The 23,422-nt window shown below is 45.2% G+C and overlaps 1 protein-coding gene across 1 annotated transcript; it reads right to left on the bottom strand.

Moving 5' to 3' along the window:
* Positions 1–9,298: 9,298 nt before the first annotated feature.
* LOC125452402 (nephrocan-like) lies at positions 9,299–20,813 on the bottom strand. Its single transcript, XM_048530730.1, has 3 exons — positions 20,526–20,813; positions 14,744–14,878; positions 9,299–9,522 (listed from the first exon to the last, which is right to left on the bottom strand). The coding sequence occupies exons 1-3, from the start codon at positions 20,811–20,813 to the stop codon at positions 9,313–9,315; spliced, it is 633 nt and encodes a 210-aa protein (XP_048386687.1). The 3' UTR covers positions 9,299–9,312.
* Between the last annotated feature and the right edge of the window lie 2,609 nt (positions 20,814–23,422).

Here is a 23,422-nt window from a genome sequence, read left to right as displayed (position 1 = left end):
TACCCGGTGCGGCTTCCTCTACATTGGGGAAACCAAGCGGAGGCTTGGGGACCGCTTTGCAGAACACCTCCGCTCAGTTCACAAAAAACAACTGCACCTCCCAGTCGCAAACCATTTCCACTCCCCCTCCCATTCTCTTGATGACATGTCCATCATGGGCCTCCTGCACTGCCACAATGATGCCACCCGAAGGTTGCAGGAACAGCAACTCATATTCCGCCTGGGAACCCTGCAGCCATATGGTATCAATGTGGACTTCACCAGTTTCAAAATCTCCCCTTCCCCTACTGCATCCCTCAACCAGCCCAGTCCGACCCCTCCCCCCACTGCACCACACAACCAGCCCAGCTCTTCCCCCCCACCCACTGCATCCCAAAACCAGTCCAACCTGTCTCTACCTCCCTAACAGGTTCTTCCTCTCACCCATCCCTTCCTCCCACCCCAAGCCGCACCCCCCGCTACCTACTAACCTCATCCCACCTCCTTGACCTGTCCGTCTTCCCCGGACTGACCTATCCCCTCCCTACCTCCCCACCTGCACTCTCTCCACCTATCTTCTTTACTCTCCATCTTCGGTCCGCCTCCCCCTCTCTCCCTATTTATTCCAGCTCCCTCCCCCCATCCCCCTCTCTGATGAAGGGTCTAGGCCCGAAACGTCAGCTTTTGTGCTCCTGAGATGCTGCTTGGCCTGCTGTGTTCATCCAGCCTCACATTTTATTATCTTGGAATTCTCCAGCATCTGCAGTTCCCATTATCTCTGATACAATTTTAACCTCACTGCGAAGCCTCTTCCAGGGATGCCTAACCTGAAGAAGTTACCCTCCTCCCTCCGGACCAACCTCAGGGAATCTCTCTCCCATTACAACTCTCTTGTAATCTCTTCGGCCTTGAAACTGCTCGACCATGTCCTGAAGCAAACCAGGTACCACAGCCACATCACCTTCCTCAGCACCTGCCTACGGAACCAGATCATCCCAAAGGGACTACAGTCCACATTTCAGCCTTCCCAATTTGGCCCCAACCGTGACCACCTCTACACCCAGAATGTTCAGACCCTTCAGAAGCGGTTCTCCCTGCGAGTCCTGAAACAGACACTCGCAGTCATGCGCCGGCACCTCCACGCACTGCAATCCAGCCTGCCCCAGCTCAGAGCCTCATCTCCCAGACCTGCAAAGGACCTCTGCTGTTTTTTATCCTCCGCAGGATCCACAGACTGAACACCCAGTTCCACTCAGCTTTACTGGACACCAAAAATCGTAAGTACAACCAACTCACTGGCCCCTGCCCCCCACAAGAGGATTCCTGCGCCTCCCAAATCCCGACTCTGTCCCTGCCCCTCCCCCACCATGCGCCCGCCGCCATTGACCATGAGGACACGGCCGGAGACCCCACCGATGACGTCACATCCGCCTCCGCCGGCCACAGAACTTCCGGAACCGCTGCTGCAGTCACCACCTCCACGTCCAGGTACTACAGCCCACACACCACCCTCGCCTCAGCTGCTGCCGGCCACCCCGATCCTCCAACCGCCGACGGAACCCCGCCCACGGCCGACGCCGACGGCACCCCGCCCACGGCCGACGGCACCCCGCCCACGGCCGACGGCACCCCGCCCACGGCCGACGGAACCCCGCCCACGCCCGACGGAACCCCGCCCACGGCCGACGACCTCATCGCTCCGCCCACAACCTCCACAGCCTGCAACCCCAGAGGAGACAGCCACACGGAGCCCTGCCGCATCTTCACCATCCCCCCAGACCTCCCACTGACTGAGGACGAACGGTCAGTCCTTAGCAAGGGGCTCACCTTTGTCCCCCTACAACCACACATCAACGAATACCAGTCACGGTCGGACATAGAGCAGTTTTTCCGCCGTCTTCGCCTCCATGCCTACTTCTTCAACCGGGAACCTAACCCTCCTTCCACTGACCCCTTCACCCGCTTCCAACACAAGTCCTCCTCCTGGACACCACCCCCAGGCCTCCTACCCTCCCTCGACCTCTTCATCTCCAACTGCCGTCGAGACATCAACCGCCTCAACCTCTCCACCCCTCTCACCCACTCCAACCTCTCCCCCGCAGAACGGGCAGCCCTCCGCTCCCTCCGCTCCAACCCCAACCTCACCATCAAACCCGCAGACAAGGGTGGCGCAGTGGTAGTATGGCGCACTGACCTCTACATCGCCGAGGCCAGACGCCAACTCTCCGACACCACCTCCTACCGCCTCCTCGATCATGACCCCACACCCGAGCACCAAACCATCATCTCCAACACCATTCACGACCTCATCACCTCAGGGGACCTCCCACCCACAGCCTCCAACCTCATTGTTCCCCAACCCCGCACGGCCCGTTTCTATCTCCTTCCCAAAATCCACAAACCTGCCTGCCCTGGTCGACCCATCGTCTCAGCCTGCTCCTGCCCCACCGAACTCATCTCCACCTATCTGGACTCCATTTTCTCCCCTTTGGTCCAGGAACTCCCCACCTACGTCCGTGACACCACCCACGCCCTCCACCTCCTCCAGGACTTCCAATTCCCTGGCCCCCAACACCTCATATTCACCATGGACGTCCAGTCCCTGTACACCTGCATTCCGCATGGAGATGGCCTCAAGGCCCTCCGCTTCTTCCTGTCCCGCAGGCCCGACCAGTCCCCCTCCACCGACACTCTCATCCGCCTAGCTGAACTCGTCCTCACACTCAACAACTTCTCTTTTGACTCCTCCCACTTCCTACAGACTAAGGAGGTGGCCATGGGCACCCGCATGGGCCCCAGCTATGCCTGCCTCTTTGTAGGTTACGTGGAACAGTCCCTCTTCCGCACCTACACAGGCCCCAAACCCCACCTCTTCCTCCGGTACATTGATGACTGTATCGGCGCCGCCTCTTGCTCCCCAGAGGAGCTCGAACAGTTCATCCACTTCACCAACACCTTCCACCCCAACCTTCAGTTCACCTGGGCCATCTCCAGCACATCCCTCACCTTCCTGGACCTCTCAGTCTCCATCTCAGGCAACCAGCTTGTAACTGATGTCCATTTCAAGCCCACCGACTCCCACAGCTACCTAGAATACACCTCCTCCCACCCACCCTCCTGCAAAAATTCCATCCCCTATTCCCAATTCCTCCGCCTCCGCCGCATCTGCTCCCACGACAAGACATTCCACTCCCGCACATCCCAGATGTCCAAGTTCTTTAAGGACCGCAACTTTCCCCCCACAGTGATCGAGAACGCCCTTGACCGCGTCTCCCGCATTTCCCGCGACACATCCCTCACACCCCGCCCCCGCCACAACCGCCCCAAGAGGATCCCCCTCGTTCTCACACACCACCCTACCAACCTCCGGATACAACGCATCATCCTCCGACACTTCCGCCATTTACAATCCGACCCCACCACCCAAGACATTTTTCCATCCCCTCCCCTGTCTGCTTTCCGGAGAGACCACTCTCTCCGTGACTCCCTTGTTCGCTCCACACTGCCCTCCAACCCCACCACACCCGGCACCTTCCCCTGCAACCGCAGGAAATGCTACACTTGTCCCCACACCTCCTCCCTCACCCCCATCCCAGGCCCCAAGATGACATTCCACATCAAGCAGAGGTTCACCTGCACATCTGCCAATGTGGTATACTGCATCCACTGTACCCGGTGCGGCTTCCTCTACATTGGGGAAACCAAGCGGAGGCTTGGGGACCGCTTTGCAGAACACCTCCGCTCAGTTCGCAACAAACAACTGCACCTCCCAGTCGCAAACCATTTCCACTCCCCCTCCCATTCTCTTGATGACATGTCCATCATGGGCCTCCTGCACTGCCACAATGATGCCACCCGAAGGTTGCAGGAACAGCAACTCATATTCCGCCTGGGAACCCTGCAGCCATATGGTATCAATGTGGACTTCACCAGTTTCAAAATCTCCCCTTCCCCTACTGCATCCCTCAACCAGCCCAGTCCGACCCCTCCCCCCACTGCACCACACAACCAGCCCAGCTCTTCCCCCCCACCCACTGCATCCCAAAACCAGTCCAACCTGTCTCTGCCTCCCTAACCGGTTCTTCCTCTCACCTATCCCTTCCTCCCACCCCAAGCCGCACCCCCTGCTACCTACTAACCTCATCCCACCTCCTTGACCTGTCCGTCTTCCCCGGACTGACCTATCCCCTCCCTACCTCCCCACCTACACTCTCTCCACCTATCTTCTTTACTCTCCATCTTCGGTCCGCCTCCCCCTCTCTCCCTATTTATTCCAGCTCCCTCCCCCCATCCCCCTCTCTGATGAAGGGTCTAGGCCCGAAACGTCAGCTTTTGTGCTCCTGAGATGCTGCTTGGCCTGCTGTGTTCATCCAGCCTCACATTTTATTATCTGTGATTATTCCATACTGTAATGATTTTCTGATTATACATTTGTCTCCACAACTTACGACTACCTAACTCTAACTTCCCTTACCCCTTCCCTTCCTGTCTCCCAAAATTATGACTCGAACTAATTGTACTCAGAATTGCATCAGAGATAATGGGAACTGCAGATGCTGGAGAATCCAAGATAATAAAGTGTGAAGCTGGATGAACACAGCAGGCCAAGCAGCATCTCAGGAGCACAAAAGCCTAGACCCTTCATCAGAGAGGGGGATGGGGAGAGGGTTCTGGAATAAATAGGGAGAGAGGGGGAGGTGGACCGAAGATGGAGAGAAAAGAAGATAGGTGGAGAGAGTATCGGTGGGGAGGTAGGGAGGGGATAGGTCAGTCCAGGGAAGACGGACAGGTCAAGGAGGTGGGATGAGGTTAGTAGGTAGGAAATGGAGGTGTGGCTTGAGGTGGGAGGAAGGGATTGGTGAGAGGAAGAACCGGTTAGGGAGGCAGAAACAGGCTGGGCTGGTTTTGGGATGCAGTGGGTGGAGGGGAAGAGCTGGGCTGGTTGTGTGATGCAGTAGGGGGGAGGGGACGAACTGCGTTGGTTTTGGGATGTGGTGGGGGAAGGGGAGATTTTGAAGCTTGTGAAGTCCACATTGATACCATTGGGCTGCAGGGTTCCCAGGCGGAATATGAGTTGCTGTTCCTGCAACCTTCGGGTGGCATCATTGTGGCAGTGCAGGAGGCCCATGATGGACATGTCATCTAGAGAATGGGAGGGGGAGTGGAAATGGTTTGCGACTGGGAGGTACAGTTGTTTGTTGTGAACTGAGCGGAGGTGTTCTGCAAAGCGGTCCCCAAGCCTCCGCTTGGTTTCCCCAATGTAGAGGAAGCCGCACCGGGTACAGTGGATGCAGTATACCACATTGGCAGATGTGCAGGTGAACCTCTGCTTAATGTGGAAAGTCACCTTGTGGCCTGGGATAGGGGTGAGGGAGGAGGTGTGGGGGCAAGTGTAGCATTTCCTGCGGTTGCAGGGGAAGGTGCCGGGTGTGGTGGGGTTGGAGGGCAGTGTGGAGCGAACAAGGGATTCACAGAGAGAGTGGTCTCTCCGGAAGGCAGACAGGGGAGGGGATGGAAAAATGTCTTGGGTGGTGGGGTCGGATTGTAAATGGCGGAAGTGTCGGAGGATGATGCGTTGTATCCGGAGTTTGGTGGGGTGGTGTCTGAGAACGAGGGGGATCCTCTGGGGACGGTTGTGGCGGGGGCGGGGTGTGAGTGATGTGTTGCGGGAGACGCGGTCAAGGGCGTTCTCGATCACTGTGGGGGGAAAGTTGCGGTCCTTGAAGAACTTTGACATCTGGGATGTGCGGGAGTGGAATGCCTCATCCTGTGAGCAGATGCGGCGGAGGCGGAAGAATAGGGGATGGAATTTTTGCAGGTGTGTGGGTGGGAGGAGGTATATTCTAGGTAGCTGTGAGAGTCGGTGGACAGTGGTCGAGAACGCCCTTGACCACGTCTCCCACATTTCCAGCAACACATCCCTCACACCCCACCCCCACCACAACCGCCCCAAGAGGATCCCCCTCGTTCTCACACACCAGCCTCCAGATACAACACATCATCCTCCGACACTTCCGCCATCTACAATCTGACCCCACCACCCAAGACATTTTTCCATCCCCACCCTTGTCTGCCTTCCGGAGAGACCACTCTCTCCATGACTCCCTTGTTCGCTCCACACTCCCCTCCAACCCCACCACACCCAGCACCTTCCCCTGCATCCGCAGGAAGTGCTACACTTGTCCCCACACCTCCTCCCTCACCCCCATCCCAGGCCCCAAGATGACTTTCCATATTAAGCAGAGGTTCACCTGCACATGTGCCAATGTGGTATACTGTATCCATTGTACCCGGTGTGGCTTCCTCTACATCATGGAAACCAAGCAGAGGCTTGGGGACCGCTTTGCAGAACACCTCCGCTCGGTTCACAATAAACAACTGCACCTCCCAGCAGCGAACCATTTTAACTCCCCCTCCCATTCTTTAGATGACATGTCCATCATGGGCCTCCTGCAGTGCCACAATGATGCCACCCGAAGGTTGCAGGAACAGCAACTCATATTCAGCTTGGGAACCCTGCAGACCAATGGTATTAATGTGGACTTCACCAGCTTCAAAATCTCCCTTTCCCCCACCGTATCCCAAAACCAGCCCAGTTCATCCCCTTCCCCCACTGCATCACACAACCAGCCCAGCCTGTGTCTGCCTCCCTAACCTGTTCTTCCTCTCACCCATCCCTTCCTACCAGCTCAAGCTGCACCTCCATTTCCTACCTACTAACCTCATCCTGCCTCCTTGACCTGTCCGTCTTCCCTGGACTGACCTATCCCCTCCCTACCTCCCCACCTATACTCTCCTCTCCACCTATCTTCTTTTCTCTCCATCTTCGGTCCGCCTCCCCCTCCCTATTTATTCCAGAACCCTTTCCCCATCCCCCTCTCTGATGAAGGGTCTAGGCCCAAAACGTCATCTTTTGTGCTCCTGAGATGCTGCTTGGCCTGCTGTGTTCATCCAGCTTCACACTTTATTATCTTCTATTCAGAATTGCTTTGTATCTCAAAGAAAACCTGTTTCTTTTTGGTACATTTTGAATGTGATGCATTATTTAAGCCAAGAGGAGCTCACTGTCCTCTTGAGAACTATATTGTCTGAGTCTTGCATTATGTGGAAGAAGCAAGATGGAAGGACTTCAGATTGCTTACATTTCTGTTTTTCTTTCATTATTCTCCATTCATCAATATCATACCACACCAATCCTACACTTCCTTATTTTCCAATAGAATTGGTGTTTATTACAGCATGGACTTATACCCTCCAGCCCACTGTGTCTGCACCCGTCATTTAACAGCTATCTATTCTAATCTCATTTTCCAGCACTTTATAGATAACCTTGTATACCACAGCATATCAAGTGCTCATCTAAAAACTTATTAAATGTCTTGGGGCACTTTCAGGGAGTGAGGTCCAGACACCCACAATCCTTTGGGCGAAAATCTTTTCCTCAAATCCTCTCTAAACCTCTTGCTGCTTACCTTAGCCCGTTAGGTTATTGTCCCCCTCTACAAAGGGGAATAAATTCTCCCTATCTACTCTGTCTATGCCCATCAGAATTTTGTATGCCTCAGTCAAATACCCCTCAGCACAACCCCAGCCTATCTAGTTTTCATCAAAATTAAATCATTCCAGCCCAGACAATATCCTGGTGAATCTCTTCTGAACTCCATTTAGTACGATACCACTCTTCCTATTCTGTGGCAACCAGAACTGCTCACAGTACTCCAACTGTGGCTTATCTACTCTTGTATACGACTCCAACATAACCTCTTTGCTCTTATATTCAATGCCTACACCAAAAAGGCAAATATCCCATATACATTCTTAACCATCTTATCTATTCTCCCTGTTGCTTTCAAAGACCCATGAACCTATACAATAAGATTCCTCTGATCCTCTGTACTTCGTACCACTCAATGTGTATTACTCCCCTGATGTTAGATTTCCCAAAATGCATCACCTCATATTTTTTCAAGATTAAATTCCATTTGCCACATTTCAGTCCATCTGTTAAGCACATCTGTACTGTTCTGTGGCCCAAGGATTTCTTCCTTGCCATTTACCACACCACCAATTTTTGTGTCAAGTGCAAATTTGTTGATTATATCTCCCACATTCATGTCTGGTTAATTAATGTACAGTACAAATAGAAAAGGACCCTGCACCAAAACCTAAGGTATGCCACGGGACATGGGCTTCCAGTCACAAAAACACTCTTGAACTATAACTTGTCAACTTTGTTTCCAATTTGCCAAATTTCCCTGGTTACCAAGGACTCTTAGTTTTTTAACCAGTCTGCTACGCAAAACCTTGTCAGAAGCTTTACTGAGGTCCATGTAGACTGTTTCAACTGACATTCATTTCTGCAATTAGCCACCTCCTTGAATTCTTCAATCAAATTTGTTAGACATGATTGCCTTCTTACAGGGACAAAGGCATCCACTCCTTGAGACAATTTGTTGCATTTATAAACACTTGTTTGAAATCATAATTAGTCTTAAAACTAATAAAAATGAATAAAAATTCAAAAATGATTTTCTGCTTGACAATAAATTGGTAAAAATACTTAATACGGAGAAACATTCCTCTTCACCCCTCCAGAACTTTAATATTGTCCTTCTCCTATCCCAATACTAAAAACGTACCCTTTTGGGAAGGTTGACAATTGGTTTTGCTCCAGTGCAAGGTCTGACAGTTGCAAACAGTGCTTCTGTGCACCTATGCCAATAACTGTAATGTTGTTGTACTCCAGAAATAAATGTTTCAGTTCACATAATCTGGAGAATTCTTGCAGTGAAATTTTTTGTATTAAGTTGTGACTGCAATCCAACATTTGTAGTTGTGCTGGCAGTTGAGAAGGAACTGCTTTTAGTTGGTTTTTGGACAGATCCACTATGGATAAGTTTGTCAAAGCCAGTACATCATTTGCCGTTGTAAGTTGATTTTCAGAAAGGGACAGTTCAGAGAGATAACTGAGATATTTTAAGTCTTGTATCTGTAATTCATTGATCAGATTTTTGTCCATCTTTAAGGGCCACAATAAAGTTGGCATTTTTTTGTGGGATTTTGCAAAACATATTTCCTGACAAACTGAGAAAGCGCAGGGATGGTAAAAAGCTGAAAAAATTTGAAGGTAGGGAAGACAGCCTGTTGTTTTGCATGCTTAAGCGTTTCAGATAAGGAAGTTTTAGTAGTCCTGATAATAGCTGAAGATTATTACTGTCCAAAACAAGACTTTCCAGTTTAAGAGCGGATGATAAAACACGAGAATGTATTTTGGAGATCTTATTATTTTGCAGGTCGAGGATTTTCAGTTTTGCCAAACCTTCAAAGTCAGTCTCACATTAATGCCTGAATTTGATTATTACCCAGTTGCAATACTTCTACATTGGAGGGAAGCTTACTGGGAACACGCCTCAACTTGTTCTTCCATAGTTCTAAGGTCCTCAGATGTGTCAGGGTTGAAAATGTGTGTGCTTCTGTTGCTTCCATTCCACACGAAGACAATGCAAGCTCTTCAATGCTATAAAGTCCACCAAAATCTGACACCTAAAAACACGAATACAAGATAGTCATTGACGCATAATTTCAGTGAGCAGTAATTACCTTGCACTAATTACTTTGCATCAAGATTTAACTTTGTTTTGTTCTAACCACTTGAACAAAACATTTAGGGTAAAGGAAAATACAAATGTTGACAAACTGAAATAAACCCAACATCCCCAGCCTTTTCTCCAGAAATTACAGTTTAGTGGAAGCAGGGATGAGTGAGCAAAAGGTGGGTCTCATGGACAAAATGACTGAAAGGTGTGTAGGGAGAAAGATAAAAAACGGAGAAAGTGAACAAACAAGAAAACTGGAATAGAAAATAATTTTCCACTTAAATAAACAATTCTTTTAAGTTTATTTGACCAAAATAATATATTATGCCTGCATCAAACATTTCATCATGTAAGTTTTTTCCTGAATTCATTTCACCTTATATTCATTCTGCTGCTGTTGCTAAGTACATCGACTAGCGGCACATGTCAAAGTATTCATCAAATGTCAATGTGTCCGAAAGATGACTCCTGTCCATTAGGTACTGATTTTGCTTGAAATTTGGACAGATGACACTTGAAATTTTCTCAGGAAAGAGTAGAAATGCATTACCTGAACGTATGGTTCTTGAGGAAGGACAATTTCTCTTGGTTAACAAGAAAATACTCTGAAGAAGAGAATGAATGTGGTGACACTGGAATCATTAAAATTAATCTTGATGCTAGGGTTATTTCAGATTATACAAACTTGTTTTTGGCATACCCTTGACCTCATGAATGAATGTTTTACTTGTCTGTAGCTATTTCACAATGTATTTAAAACATCACCAATAATTTGGCCATCAACTGCCTTCTCATTGACTTTCACTTTGGCATGACCCGTCCCTCTCCCAACTAGTCTTTTGAGGTGTAGAAATCAGCAGTTTTGTTTACGAATCTCAGCACATCTTTCTCCCATCCTAATTCTGATTCCACGATCCATGCTCATGTGTGACCACTGAACTGTGTTCTCACCATCAACTTTTTTATAACTATTCTGACACAGGAAAGCCTAGAATATTTTCAGCAGTAGGTTGCAAGAAAAAAGTGAATATATACCTGAGGAGAAATTTGTCAAAAAGACCAAGCGAGTGAGTTTAATTTGATAGCTCTTTCAAGAGAAGGCAGCAAAGGAACAATAGGTTGAAAGATATCCTTCTGTGCTGAAAATTCAAGGATTTTATCAGTCTATATGACTGCACACATGATGGAAAGGCAATAGGTGTATTTTCAAGTGTTTATCATTGCAATAATTCAAGTGCATGGTATAGGAAAATGCAATTGCGTAGATAAGAAATTAATAGACATTATATGATGACCAAATGATTATAATAAATAGATCTTGCTTGGTTTAAAGACAGTTGTAAGTGGCAGCTTCAGGCGATATTATGGCACCTCTTTTCTTCTCTGACCATATAGATGATTTAAATTTGGGCATAATGAACATGATGTTATAGGAAGGATATTATTAAACTGGAGGAGGTTCAGAAAAGATTTACTGGGATATTGCTGAGAATGGAGGGCTTGAGAAATAAAAATAAACTGGAGAGGCTGTGACATTTTTCACTACAACATAGAAGTTTGAGCGATGATCATATTGAGGTTTGTAATATCATGAGGGGCATAGATAAGGTGAATGATAAGGATCTTTTCCCAGGGGTGGGGTGTTCAAAATCAGGGGCATATTTTTAAGGTGAGAGGATAAAGATTTAATAAGGACATGAGGGGCAACTTTCTTACACAGAGTCGCTAGGGTATGAATGAACTGCCAGAGGAAGCGGTAGATGAAGGTGCAGTTACAACATTTAAAGGACATTTGGATAAGTTTATGAAGAGGAAAGGTTTTGAGGGATATGAGCCAAGAACCGGCATAGAATGTAGAACTGTACAGTACAGGATTGGATCCTTTGGCCCATGATGTTGTGCCGAACACGACACCAAATGAAACTAAATCCTTCTATTCCTTGTATATTCAAGTGCTATCTAAAAATCCATGCAAGTATCTCCCTCCACCACCACCTCCTCTGTCAATGCATTCCAGACTGCTGCCACTATCTGTATAAAAAACCTGCCCGTTATGTCCCCTTTGAAATTACCCCCTCTCACCTTAAATGCAGGCCCCCTAGTATTAGACATTTTAACTCTGGAGAAAAGATTCTGATCGTCAACTCTGTCTATGCATCGCATAACTTTATAAGCTTCTAACAAATCTCCCCTTAGCCTATGCTGCTCAAGAGAAAACAACCTGAGTTTATCTAGCCTCTCCTTTTTGCTCATACCCTCTAATCAAAACAGATTCCTTTCAGATCTCTTCTGCACCCTCTCCAAAGCCTTCACATCCTTCCTGTAATATGGCAATCAGAATTGAACACAATACTGTAAAAGCGTGGCCTAACCAAAGTCTTATAAAGCTGTGGGTGGGACTAGTTTAGTTTGGGAACATGGTCGGCATAGACTGGTTGAGCCGAAGGTTCTGTCTTCATGCTGTATGACTCTATGACTATTTGCTGATGACTGAAAATTGTTAAATATTGAGGAACAGTGTAAAATAACTGGCAGAGATGTCAACATTTGTACAATGTAAGGAACTGGAGTCAAACAAGGAATGGAAGTAAGCACTAGGTGGAAAAATGCTGAAGAATTTGGATGAGCGGGAAAATTATGTAATTTAAATATACTGTACTTGGACTATCCTTTTGCATGTAGACAATGACATGAGTTTTCCAAGTCATTTTGACATAAATGGGAGGACAGACTGGAAGATTTGAGACATGGTGACAAATTTGTTCAGGCAAATGTTTAGCCATATGTAGAATATTAAGTGCAATTTTAAAATCCTCAATATTGAAAGGACATTAAAGCATAGAACATGCGGCATGGATTTAGCAAATTGATGCTTGGGTAGTGAGCTATTGATATGAGGACAGAGTTGAGATGCTGAGGCAGTTTGCATGGGCATACAATATTTTTCTTTTGTAAAGGCGGTGTAGCACAGTCCTTGAATAGTTTAAGTCTCACTAACTTGATGTGAGCTTTTTGAAGAGCTGACAAAGACGATTGGTGAAGGCAGAATGGTAGACGTTATCTAGATGGATTTCAGGAAAATATTCAACAAGATTCCACTTAGTCGATTGGTTAGTAAGGTTAGACTTCTTGGCATCCAAGGGGAGCTAACCATTTTGATACAAAATTGGCTTGAAAGTAAGACACAAAGGCTGTTGGTAGAGTGTTGTCAGACTGGAAATGTGTCATCTGGGTCCATTGCGTTTTGTCATTTCTATAAATGATCTGGATGTGAATAAGGGAAGTATGGTTAGTAAGTTTGCAGATGACACCAAAATAGGTGATGTAGTGGAGTGATGATTATCTCAGAGAACAATGGGACCTTGAGCAGATGGGCCAACGGCCGAGGAGTTTCAGATGGAGTTTAAATTTAGAAAAATGTGAGGTGCTGCATTTTGGTAAAACAAACAAGGGCAGGACTTCCACAATTAGAGGTAGGGCCCTGGGGGCTGTTGCTGAACAAAGAGACCTATTATTCCAGGTGTACCATTCCTTGAAAGTGGAGCGACAGGTGGACAGGGTGGTGAAGAACGCATTTGGCACGCTTGCCTTCATTGATCAGTGCATTAAGTACAGGAGTTGGAGCATCAAGTTGAGGATATACTGGATATTGGTGAGGTCACTTTTGGAAAACTGTCTACAATGCGTGTATGTAATAAGCTGCCAGAGAAAATTGTGGAGGTGGGTACAATTACAAGATTTAAAAGAAACATGGAGACATATAAGAATAGGAAGGGTTTAATGGGATTTGAGCCAAATGCTGGGGAATGGGATTAGGTCAGATTGGGATGTCTGTTGCACATGGACAAGTTGGACTGAAGGTTTCGTTTCTGTGCTGCATGGTTCTGTAACTGTGCAAGGCAGATGCAGATAGATTTTTCTTATCCGAGTAGGGAAATAGTTAAACAGGGGTAAGGGGAATATGTATTTGAGGTTATAATTAGATGAGCTATGAACCTATTGAATGGTGGGGCAAACTCGAGGGGCTGAACATAGAACATAGAACAATACAGCGCAGAACAGGCCCTCGGCCCTCGATGTTGCGCCGACCTGTGAACAAATCTAAGCTTTGAATGTGCTACGTACTAGGGAAATTTTATTGATCTTTTCGAAAATGTGAATGTCTTTGTTAGACTTACTAGAAATAGCCTGTTTTCGTTTGCCTGCAAGACAGCATTCAGTGGCCATCACGTTAAAATTGCAATGAAGAGTGACTCGGGAGGTTGTGAGAAATTTCTTTACGTAATGGATTGTTGAAGTGTAAGGCACGTTGCTAAAGGGAATAGCTGAGGCAAAACAGGTACTTTTTTTCAGAGAATGTTGATAACTTTGTAAACGACAGAAATTAAGTGAGAAGGAGAGAAACAGCAAATGGCATGACTATTACCAGAAACTTCCAAAAGCCAGAATATATCAAGACCCTAATAGTCGCGTTCCTTGGATACAATCAAGTACAATTTTGGCTTCCCTATATTCAATAATCCTCAAAACGCAAGCTATGAGTGAATAAGCATATTCGTATCAGCATTTTAATCTGTCGCTAATCAAATGCTTTTCGCACGATGACAGAGAGAAATTGTCGAAATGTCTGTCCCAAACACCAGTGTTATAAAATGTTTGTATAAAGTGAGAACATAATCTTGTCTCAAAAAATATCTGTATTCTGCATAAAAATTGAAAATCAAGGAGCAAAAAATCTAACTCAGTTGTGTGAAGTTAAAACACCCACGCACCTGCTCTGCATTTATTATTCGAAGGAAAGTTAGAAATAAGTATTTACATCTTACACATTTGCTTTAAAGCTTTATCTAATTTGCTGCCGAGTTTAGACTTCCCAAAATACTCACAAAACAACTACCAGGTTTTAATTCATTCTTCAAACTAAATTTAGCAAATACTAAGCATTACAGACGTTTTATCTCAGAAATAGAATAAGTATTGTAATTCGTTCCAACACACCGAAACACAAAAACACTCAATTTAATTTAAAAAATACAATTGAACGTAGGGAAGGAAATAATGCAAATAAATGACACTAAATTCTCATGATTATGAACAAAATAAAATCCCTGCTTTTCAAAACCAATGTAAAATGATGCTGACAAGCTCAGTGAGCGCCTTTCTCTCACCCGCAGCTGTTTGATGTTGTTGTGTCCAAGGTGCAGTTTCCTGGTATCTGCTGGGATGGCTTTGGGCACTGTTGTAACCCTACAGCACTGCACCGATTTGGAGGAGTCGCAGACACATCTCGTGGGGCAGTCGGTCTGGCAAAACATCATAAAAGGCAAAATAGAAAGCAAATAAATTAGCAACTTTTTTTTGCATTCGAGAGCTTCCAGTATTATTTACTAGACACGCAGTGTACAAGTATAGAAACCGATAGGAAGGCGTTCTACTTTCCATGGAAAGAATCTCAGTTCGAACTTCCAGAAAAAAGTGTCTTTGTATCTCCACCCTTTAAGTGTCTTTGTATCTCCCCTCGTACAGTGAGCGTGTCTTTGTGACAGAAAACTATGTTATCTGGCTTAAAAAGTAAGCAAACGTTTTGTTACAAATGGAAAAGCCAATACCAGGGAATAGTATATTGCCCTGATATTTGCAAAGAAGCAGTGCTAACAGAAACGTTGTGGCAATATTACTCAATTGTCTATTGTGTATGGTCTCCATCTACAAACAGGAGCATTCCGTTTGGTCTTTTTTTCGATTCAGGCGTGTTTCTGCTGTCACGTTGAGATAACATCACTTTGTATTGTTACAAACATATTACATTCCAACACCTCGCTGTGCTTTCTAACTTGCAGAGGTAAACAAAAGCCCAATAACATTTGTTGCCACAGGTGGCTGGGATCTCCAGGTGACCCGCAAAGCTTTAAGATCAGAGAGAATGAATGTGTCTCCTACAATTTAAAGAGAAAAGCACTCCTCATCATTAACCCTCGCAGTATTTAAAACTGTCAGAGAAAATCCGGAATACCAGCCATATAAACTGCAAGGCGCAATTTTAGCATCTCTAACTGGGAATGAGAGGAAAGATTCTGGATAGTGAATGCTTGTGGTCGTTGCATTTTACATTTGACGGATATCACGGTCAATTACTGACTCATATGTCCCCATGGATTGTAAATTCTATTATAATCATACCTATGAATCCAACAGATAATTCAGGATCTGTACAGTAATTACAACTACATCAGTATGAAATATATTTTCATTCAACATTTTTGAGCTAAATTTGCATAATCTGATTTCACACTAATTCACATTATACGAATTTAGCTCAAAAATGTAGAATGAAAATATACAGTAATCGATGCTCAATCTTAAATGCCGTTGACCTGAATGGTGTTCTCATCCATTTCATGGCTATAGAATCTCAGAGGCCAGTTAAGAATCAAATGGGGGCATACCAGGTAAAGACTGCAAATTTCTTCTCTGGATGACATTAGTGAACATGGTAGGTTTTACAATAATTAATGATAGTTTCATGACCACCATTACTGCAACTAGCTTTCGATTTAAGATTTTATTAAATTGAATTTAAATTTCACTAGCTGCTGTGGTGAGATTTGAATCCATGTCCCAGAACAGTAAGCCTTACCATTGGATGACTTGGCCAGTGACATTAGCACTAATAAGATTTATTGTGCTAAAGCCAGTTTCATCTGAATAACTTATTAAAAGTTTCTGACTTACACACACACACATGCTGTCCACATACATAAGCAAGCTACAGTTTGGGAAAATTAATTAAGCATTCTTAAAAGGGGAAGTTATACGATTGGATGTTTTCAGGCTGATCTCAATTGCTCGCTGAGTCTAACATTTAAATGATTAAAATGTGCCGATGGACAATAGTTGTTATCGATTAATTTTGAACACACTGTCTATAGTGGGTGGATGGTCAATCAGCAGAGAGAGACTAAACTTGTTGTTTCAATGAAGAGACAAAAAAAAGAGCTCATGGCCCACTTGGGGTTCAGCTTCTTCAGCATCTCTTCTGCTTCTGTTCTGTGGCCTGAAATAAAGCAGGTTCTTAAACACAAAAAAGAGCTTGACGGTTTATCATATAAACCTGTCTCTCCAGCTGGTTGGTTAGCCAAATACTGGGCCATGGCTAATGGATTCTTATGGTTTACATGATTAGATTATGCTGGACGAATTACTTTCTCAGCTAAAGTACATTGTCTGAGGTAAAAACAGAAAATGATTGAGAAACAACAAATCTGGCAACATCTTTGGTGACAGAAATAGATTTACTCTTCTTTGAAGTAGAGTTGTATAGGACTCAAAATACTAACTCTGTTTCTCAATTTTAACTCAATAAAATTCTGCTTTAAAACTTGCGTAGGTTTCAGTCAGTAAATACACAAAATCACTTTTGCTGTAAAGCACATCTTTTGTGACATGATATGCGCTAAACCTACTTCTGCATATAAATTCTGTCAACTAAATTTCAAGGCATCCCTTAAACCTGCAGTCCATATGGCTGTCTACCTCCAAATTCCAGGTCATGGCCTAGACCTGTACATTCAATGTCTTGTTTCCCTCATCATCAGCATTTCCCTACTTCTTTCAAACATCACTTTCTTCAGGAGAAAAAAAATTCCCCGTAATTGCACATAGCTGTTGTTTCAAACTGCAGAATTTCTGGCCTTTACCTTTTTCATTCAGTACATTCATGGCCCAGATTTTGTCATGAGTTGCAAAATGATGACATTCATTACTCATATCAAGCCAACTTCATTTAAAGACGTAGCATTTTGCAGTATTTGGCTTCTCCCAAGGTTAGTTTGAATCTGAAGTCAAATCAAGAGGATCATGAGGTATCCAGCAGTAGTGAATTTATTAAGCTGCATAAGGAGCCATGTTTAAGTAATTTCACAGACAGCACATCAGGAAGTAAAATGCACTGATGTTCTTCACAGCATCAAATAAATCGCTGTAATGGGAATACATACATACATGGTTAGGTTAGAAACAGAACTTTCAAATAAATTATTTTAAATTTTCTTTTTATGAATTTTCTTTTCAGGACATGAGAAAATTTTATTTAGCATTAATTATGAACTTAGCACTTTGTTTCAAGCACAGTTATATCTTATTGAACAAACTGTCATGTTATCGAGGATTTTACAGCAAGACTTATAGTGCGAAGGAGCAGGTTTTATCAGTTCACTGTTTGCCAGTTGATTGCAGTCTGTGGGAACTTAAACAACCCACCACAAGGAGAAGAGTAGCATCACTGACGGCTTTATCATATGTGGACTTTACTGGAGTTTCAGATGAATAATGTCAATGAACACTGAGTTTCATCATTATTACCACAGTAATATCTAGGTTATAAGCTTTGTAATGATTGATCCACTGAACTGCTCCCTTTACCAAAGAAGCTTCTACCTCCATAATATTGAATGGGACTTTTAGTTATATGCTGTAAGAAATTCTATTATTTTTAAAAATCGAGACAAGGAGACTTAAAAATAGGTTTCAACAGCTACTTTGGAAGTTTTATGTTTTTTGTAGTGGGCAGACAGGTGCAGGAATTTTCATCTTTTTTACTGCAAAAATATACTTTATTCATAAAAACATGTTTATCCACATTCACAGATACAAAAGCAATTCTGTACAGACTGTGTATATCAAGAAAAACAAATATTGGACTTTGACATTCCTGCAGTAGCAAAAATCAAAGGCATTTCTTACTTGTGCAGGACACTATTTACCTACATTGGGGCAACAAGAGAGTCTGATAACTCAACGGACGCTCATTATACTTCAGCAAAAGACCTTAGATGGGTGGCCTTTCCCTACTCTGCCCTGGTAGCAGCTGTCCCAAGCTTTAGTACATCCCTCAGCAGGTAGTTCTGGGCTTTGGAACTGTGCCAGTCTGCAACATTCAGACAAGGTCAACCCTTTACACTAGAAGATCAACAGGTTTGGGTAGACAAAAGACTGTCTTTCACTGAGTTACGGTCCTCCAAGTGCAGTCGATGTTTGTCTTAATATGCCTTCCAGGAAACAGACTGTGGAGCAGAGTCCTGTGTCATGGAGCTGATTGGGATGAAGCTGGATGAAAACCATTGCATTTCTCTCCAGACCTTCTTTGCAAAGGCAAATTCCAGGAGAACACGTGTGATAGCCTCTTCCCCCTCCCTCTGTAGCAACTTCGAGGGCAGCGTGTGGTGAAGCAGTGAATCCCAGCAGGCCTGAAGGATCTCATAAGTGCTCTTCTCACCACCAGCCAAGTGATGTCTTAGCGCTTGTCAGCAAGTTCTGGAGATGTGGTATTCTGCCAAATGGCTTTGACAGCCTGCTTAGGGAAGAACGTGACAGAATCCATCCTTTTTTCCCTTTTCCTGCAGGGTTTCAAGGACTTTATGTGCTGATCTCTTCCTGATAGACTTCTGGTCAAAGGTGTTTCTCTCCACAAAGGACAGGCAATATGGTATATTTCAACTACATGGAGCACTGGGGCCAGTCCCAACACCGGGGACAGGTAGAACCACTTAGTATTTGTGTACCAAGGATCTATGCACAGATTGGTGCAGCCATGCACAGAGGTATCCCTCAGGATGAGGGTAATGTTGGGTAGGGCTTTCTCCACTTTTCTAGAGTTTTTTTAACATGGTGGCCCTGTGGACAGAGTCCATTTTTCAAGGTGAAGTGGAAGATGTTTTGGGTGACTGCGATAGCACAGACTCAGAGTATGGGCTAGACCTGTGCCACAAATAGTAACACTGACAATACACACCTGATGATCAGGTTTTTACCTGTAATGGACAGAGTGCAGTGCTCCCATAAGCCTAATTACAGCCTTACCTTGGCAATACACTCCTCCCATTCTTGCGCATGCCCTGGCCCCACTGAAACATCTTCAGATAATCTGTCCTGATGGTGAAGGAGACAATGGATCGGTTGGCCCAGTTCCCAAAGAAAATGGCCTCACTCTTGCCTCAAATTACCTTGGCTCCCGAAGCTAGGTCGAATTTGTCATAGATGCAGACTCTGTGTCCTGACAGCGGATCTGAGCAAAACAAAGCAATGTCATCTATGTGCAGGGAGACTTTGATCTACAGATTAGTCACCCCTCTCAGGCTTGTATCTTTCCTGATGGACTCAGCAAAAAGCTGCATACAGCTCCCTCCCCAAAACCCATGAAGACCACATCCCACATGTAGGTGTGTGACATCCTGTCAAAGACCTTCTCCTTGTCCTGGCTGATGAGGCAGATAACCACAGCCCTGACCTGCAGGTAGGTAAGCGTCTCCCCATGGAATGCAAGGGTTTCACAGATCTTCCTGCCTGGAAAGTTGGGTTGAATCACCAAGCCCAGAGCAGACCTGTTCTAGTTGGCAATGACTTTAGGCAGGATTTTGAACCCTGCACTCAATAGTGAGACTGCTCGCTAATTTCTAATTTCCTCCTTCTTCTTCCACTTGTGGATGATTATGATAGTACTTTTCCTCATGGATCCACATCTGCTACCTGCCAGAAGCATACTGTTACACACCTTCAGCATATCCCACAGATTTGAACACAACTTGGCCAGTAAGCAGTTACTTCTGGGAGTTCTATTCATTTCAAAGAACTCAATGGTGTTGGTAAGCTCATTCCAGTTTCTCCAATGCACTGTCACCTAAGATCGCCATGATAAAGGACAGGGATGTTGGGAGGCTGCACTGTCTGTGGACTTCATGTCATATAGTTTGACATAAAAGGGTTTGCTGATCCTTGGGATGTCAGACTGAGATGACATTACTGAGCCACCTTTTTCCTTCAAGCGACTGATAACAGAGTTCTCCCTGTGTGCCTTCTGGACTGCATCTCATCCTGCTTCAAGGAGTGGACCCTGAAATGGAAAATTATCTTCGAGGCCTCCAATGCAAGGATTGGATCTTGTTGGCTCTTCACCTCCTGGAATTCCTCCTCCTCCTGGATTTCCTCCTTGAGATTAACCCCCATCGTCTGCAGTAGGAGTAGGTGCTGCATGCTTTTCAGGATTTTGGACAACTTTGCTTGACTCTCTGTTGGCTTCTGAACATCTCTGAGGATGAAGAACTTCATGATCTTCTCCTTGACTGTTTCCCACCCGTTTGTTGGAGACTCAAAGAGGGGCTTTACAGTTCTCCAACCTTTGTTATCCCTTTTGAATTCCTCAACATTTTCTGGTGTCAATTGTTTCACACTCAGCTTCCACATTCCCTTGCTGGCCCACTGGTCATCTATAGGTGATAATCAGCCAGCAGGAGGCAGAGGTTAGAGAAGAACATTGGCTGGATGTCAGTCTATCTGTCCTGGAACATTCAGCAGATGAAGCTAGAAAGCTCCAGTTTCATGTTGTGCTCCAAACTGGGCAGAGCTGTTACTGTGTTTTGCTCCTGGTTCAGAGTATTGCTGCTCCCTGTTTCCCAGAGCTGAGTTGTGGTAGGTGCCTCTTTGTTGCCAATGTCAGGAGGTGGGGTTTCTCAGGGCCCCTCATTGTGTCCAGTTTTCCAGTTTGGGGGGATGCTCATCGCTTCCAATGTCTTGGTGCATTGCCACTTCTTCTGTTAGGGGCCATCCTCCTGCATGTTCTTTGTTGGAAGAGGACTTGCTGTTGTGTCCTTCATAGAACTGTCACTTTCTACTCTGCTGCTGGCCTGTGCTGACCCTGTATGACTTAGGGAGACAGCATACTCAAGATTCCCCAATATACGTCTGGTAGCTTTGGCTCCCTCCGGTTGTGAAACTGGATGGTGGGTGGAGGATGTTACTTTTGGTGCCCACCTTCAGGGCTACATTGCTGGTCCAGAAGGGATCTCCTATATTGATGCTGCTTCCTTCAAGATATATGTACTTTCCTAGGAAGGTCAGGATATTTGCTGCTGGGAATTGGAGGTTACATATAGTTTGAAACAGCTCAGCTCCTCTGTCCTGGTAGGATGAACAACAATGCCACAGATACGACATAGAGGTGACACCTTGTCTCTCTCAAATACCATTCACATTCCTTCATGGTCTGGAAGTTCACAGTGAAATACACATCGCTGGGGAAGTCCTGCAGAAATAGATATCTGCTGCTTGGATCCCGCAGCAATCCAGGAGGATCCTCATTATGAAGAAAGTCCGATTGACTGGCGTACCTCCCTCCATCTTCTTCACAATTACCCTGACTATGTTCTGAGGCATAGGTCCTTGCAGAGGCCGTAGCTCTAATTGGCTGAAAACTGAATTGGCATTAGGCCAAAGTCAGCACAAAGATCCATTAAGTGCAGCTCAGTTCAACCAATGATCCTTTAATATTGACTCATGATCTAGCAATGATTTCAAAATTCTCTGATGACTCACAACTTGGAGCTGACATTTGGTCTGAGCCAAAAAGCCAAAGGATTAGACAAGGGCATCTTAGACCTCAGCACACCTCTGTTATGACTGACCAGGTGATGGGACAGCAGTCCTTGTGTGTGCCTGCCTGTGACTTCATGCCCATAATCACTGTCTACTGGACATGAAAGCAGCGCATCTGGCTGAATTCTGGCAGACAAGGCAATGGAGGGAATTACAGTGTTGAATTTTAGTCATAAATTACAGATAACTGTAACAAGGAGGGCAAATTAAATTTTGGCATTTATAGCTAAAGGAATAGTATACAAAAGAAGGGAAGTATTTCTGCTACTGTGCAAGGCATTGGTGAAACAGCACTTGGAGTATCATGTACGGTTTTGGTTGCCTTACATGAGGAGGGATGTAGTTTCATTGGAGGCAATTCAGAGGAACTTCACTAGACTTATTCCAGAAATGACGGGTTTGTCTTGTGGAGAGAGATTGAGCAGTACAGGTCTACACTGTTTAGCATTTGGATTGAAGTACAGCAAACCTTGTTTTAACTGTACCTTATCAACTGGCACTCTTGATAAACTGCCCAAAATTATATACCTCAAATCTTTCGTCTGCACTGCAAACTCTTTCAAGATGGCATTATTTGCAGCAATCCACAACATGCTGAGTGCATGTTTGAGATTGAAAATCTCGGTTCCCACCATGACTCCAACCACTCCTAGAATTAGAGTACAGATGAATGGCCTCATTGAATTGCAGGACAGACTTGAAGGACTTTTGCCTTTTCCTACACTGTTCTAAGCCACCTGGAGTAAGAGTCCTTCCTTCAAGTCAGCCTCTTTTGGAGTATTGCATGTAATTCTGGCCCTCCTGTTGTGAAACTTCAAAGGTTCAGAAAAGATTTGCAAGGAAGTTGCCAGGATTAGAGGGTTTGCGCTAGAGGGATAGGCTGAATAGGCTGGGGCTACTTTCCCTGGAGTGTCAGAGGCAGAGGGGCGACCTTAGCGAGGTTTATAAAAACATGAGAGGCATGGATAGGGTAAACAGGCAAGGTCTTTTCCCCAGGGTAGGGGAGTCCAAAGTGAAAAGGGAAAGATATGAACGGGATCTAAGGGGCAACTTTTTCAGGCAGAGGGTGGTGCATGTATGGAATGAGCAACCAGATGAAGTGGTGGAGGCTAGTACAATTACAACTTTTAGAAGGCATCTGGACGGTTATACGAATAGGAAGGGTTTAGAGGGATATAGGCCAAATGCTGGAAAATGGGACTACATTTACGCAGGTTATCTGGTCAGCATGGATGAGTTGGACTGAAGGTCTGTTTCCGTGCTTTATATCTCTATGACTCTATGATTCCAAAAACTCTGCAGTAAGTTCATAGTTACACTGTAGTTACAGACTCAATTGAAAGAAAAATGCTTTGTATCAACGCTACAATTTTTGATCTTCATACATGTTAGAACCCTTCCACCCCCAGTGGACATCTCTC

Source organism: Stegostoma tigrinum, chromosome 4 (genome assembly GCF_030684315.1).
Source record: "Stegostoma tigrinum isolate sSteTig4 chromosome 4, sSteTig4.hap1, whole genome shotgun sequence".
In the NCBI taxonomy this organism is placed as follows: Eukaryota; Metazoa; Chordata; class Chondrichthyes; order Orectolobiformes; family Stegostomatidae; genus Stegostoma; species Stegostoma tigrinum.
This window is presented reverse-complemented; position numbering and strand designations above follow the sequence as displayed.

Bases quoted from the DNA above. Each gene is read 5' to 3' on its own strand.
- LOC125452402 (XM_048530730.1), bottom strand. From the start codon at position 20,813: ATGTGGAAGCTGAGTGTGAAACAATTGACACCAGAAAATGTTGAGGAA. The intron at 14,879-20,525 runs GTGAAGAGCCAA...ATGTTTTGCCAG, and splicing joins AGGAGGAGGAATTCCAGGAG to ACCGACTGCCCCACGAGATG. The intron at 9,523-14,743 runs GTGAGAGAAAGG...TCGTGTTTTTAG, and splicing joins ACAACATCAAACAGCTGCGG to GTGTCAGATTTTGGTGGACT.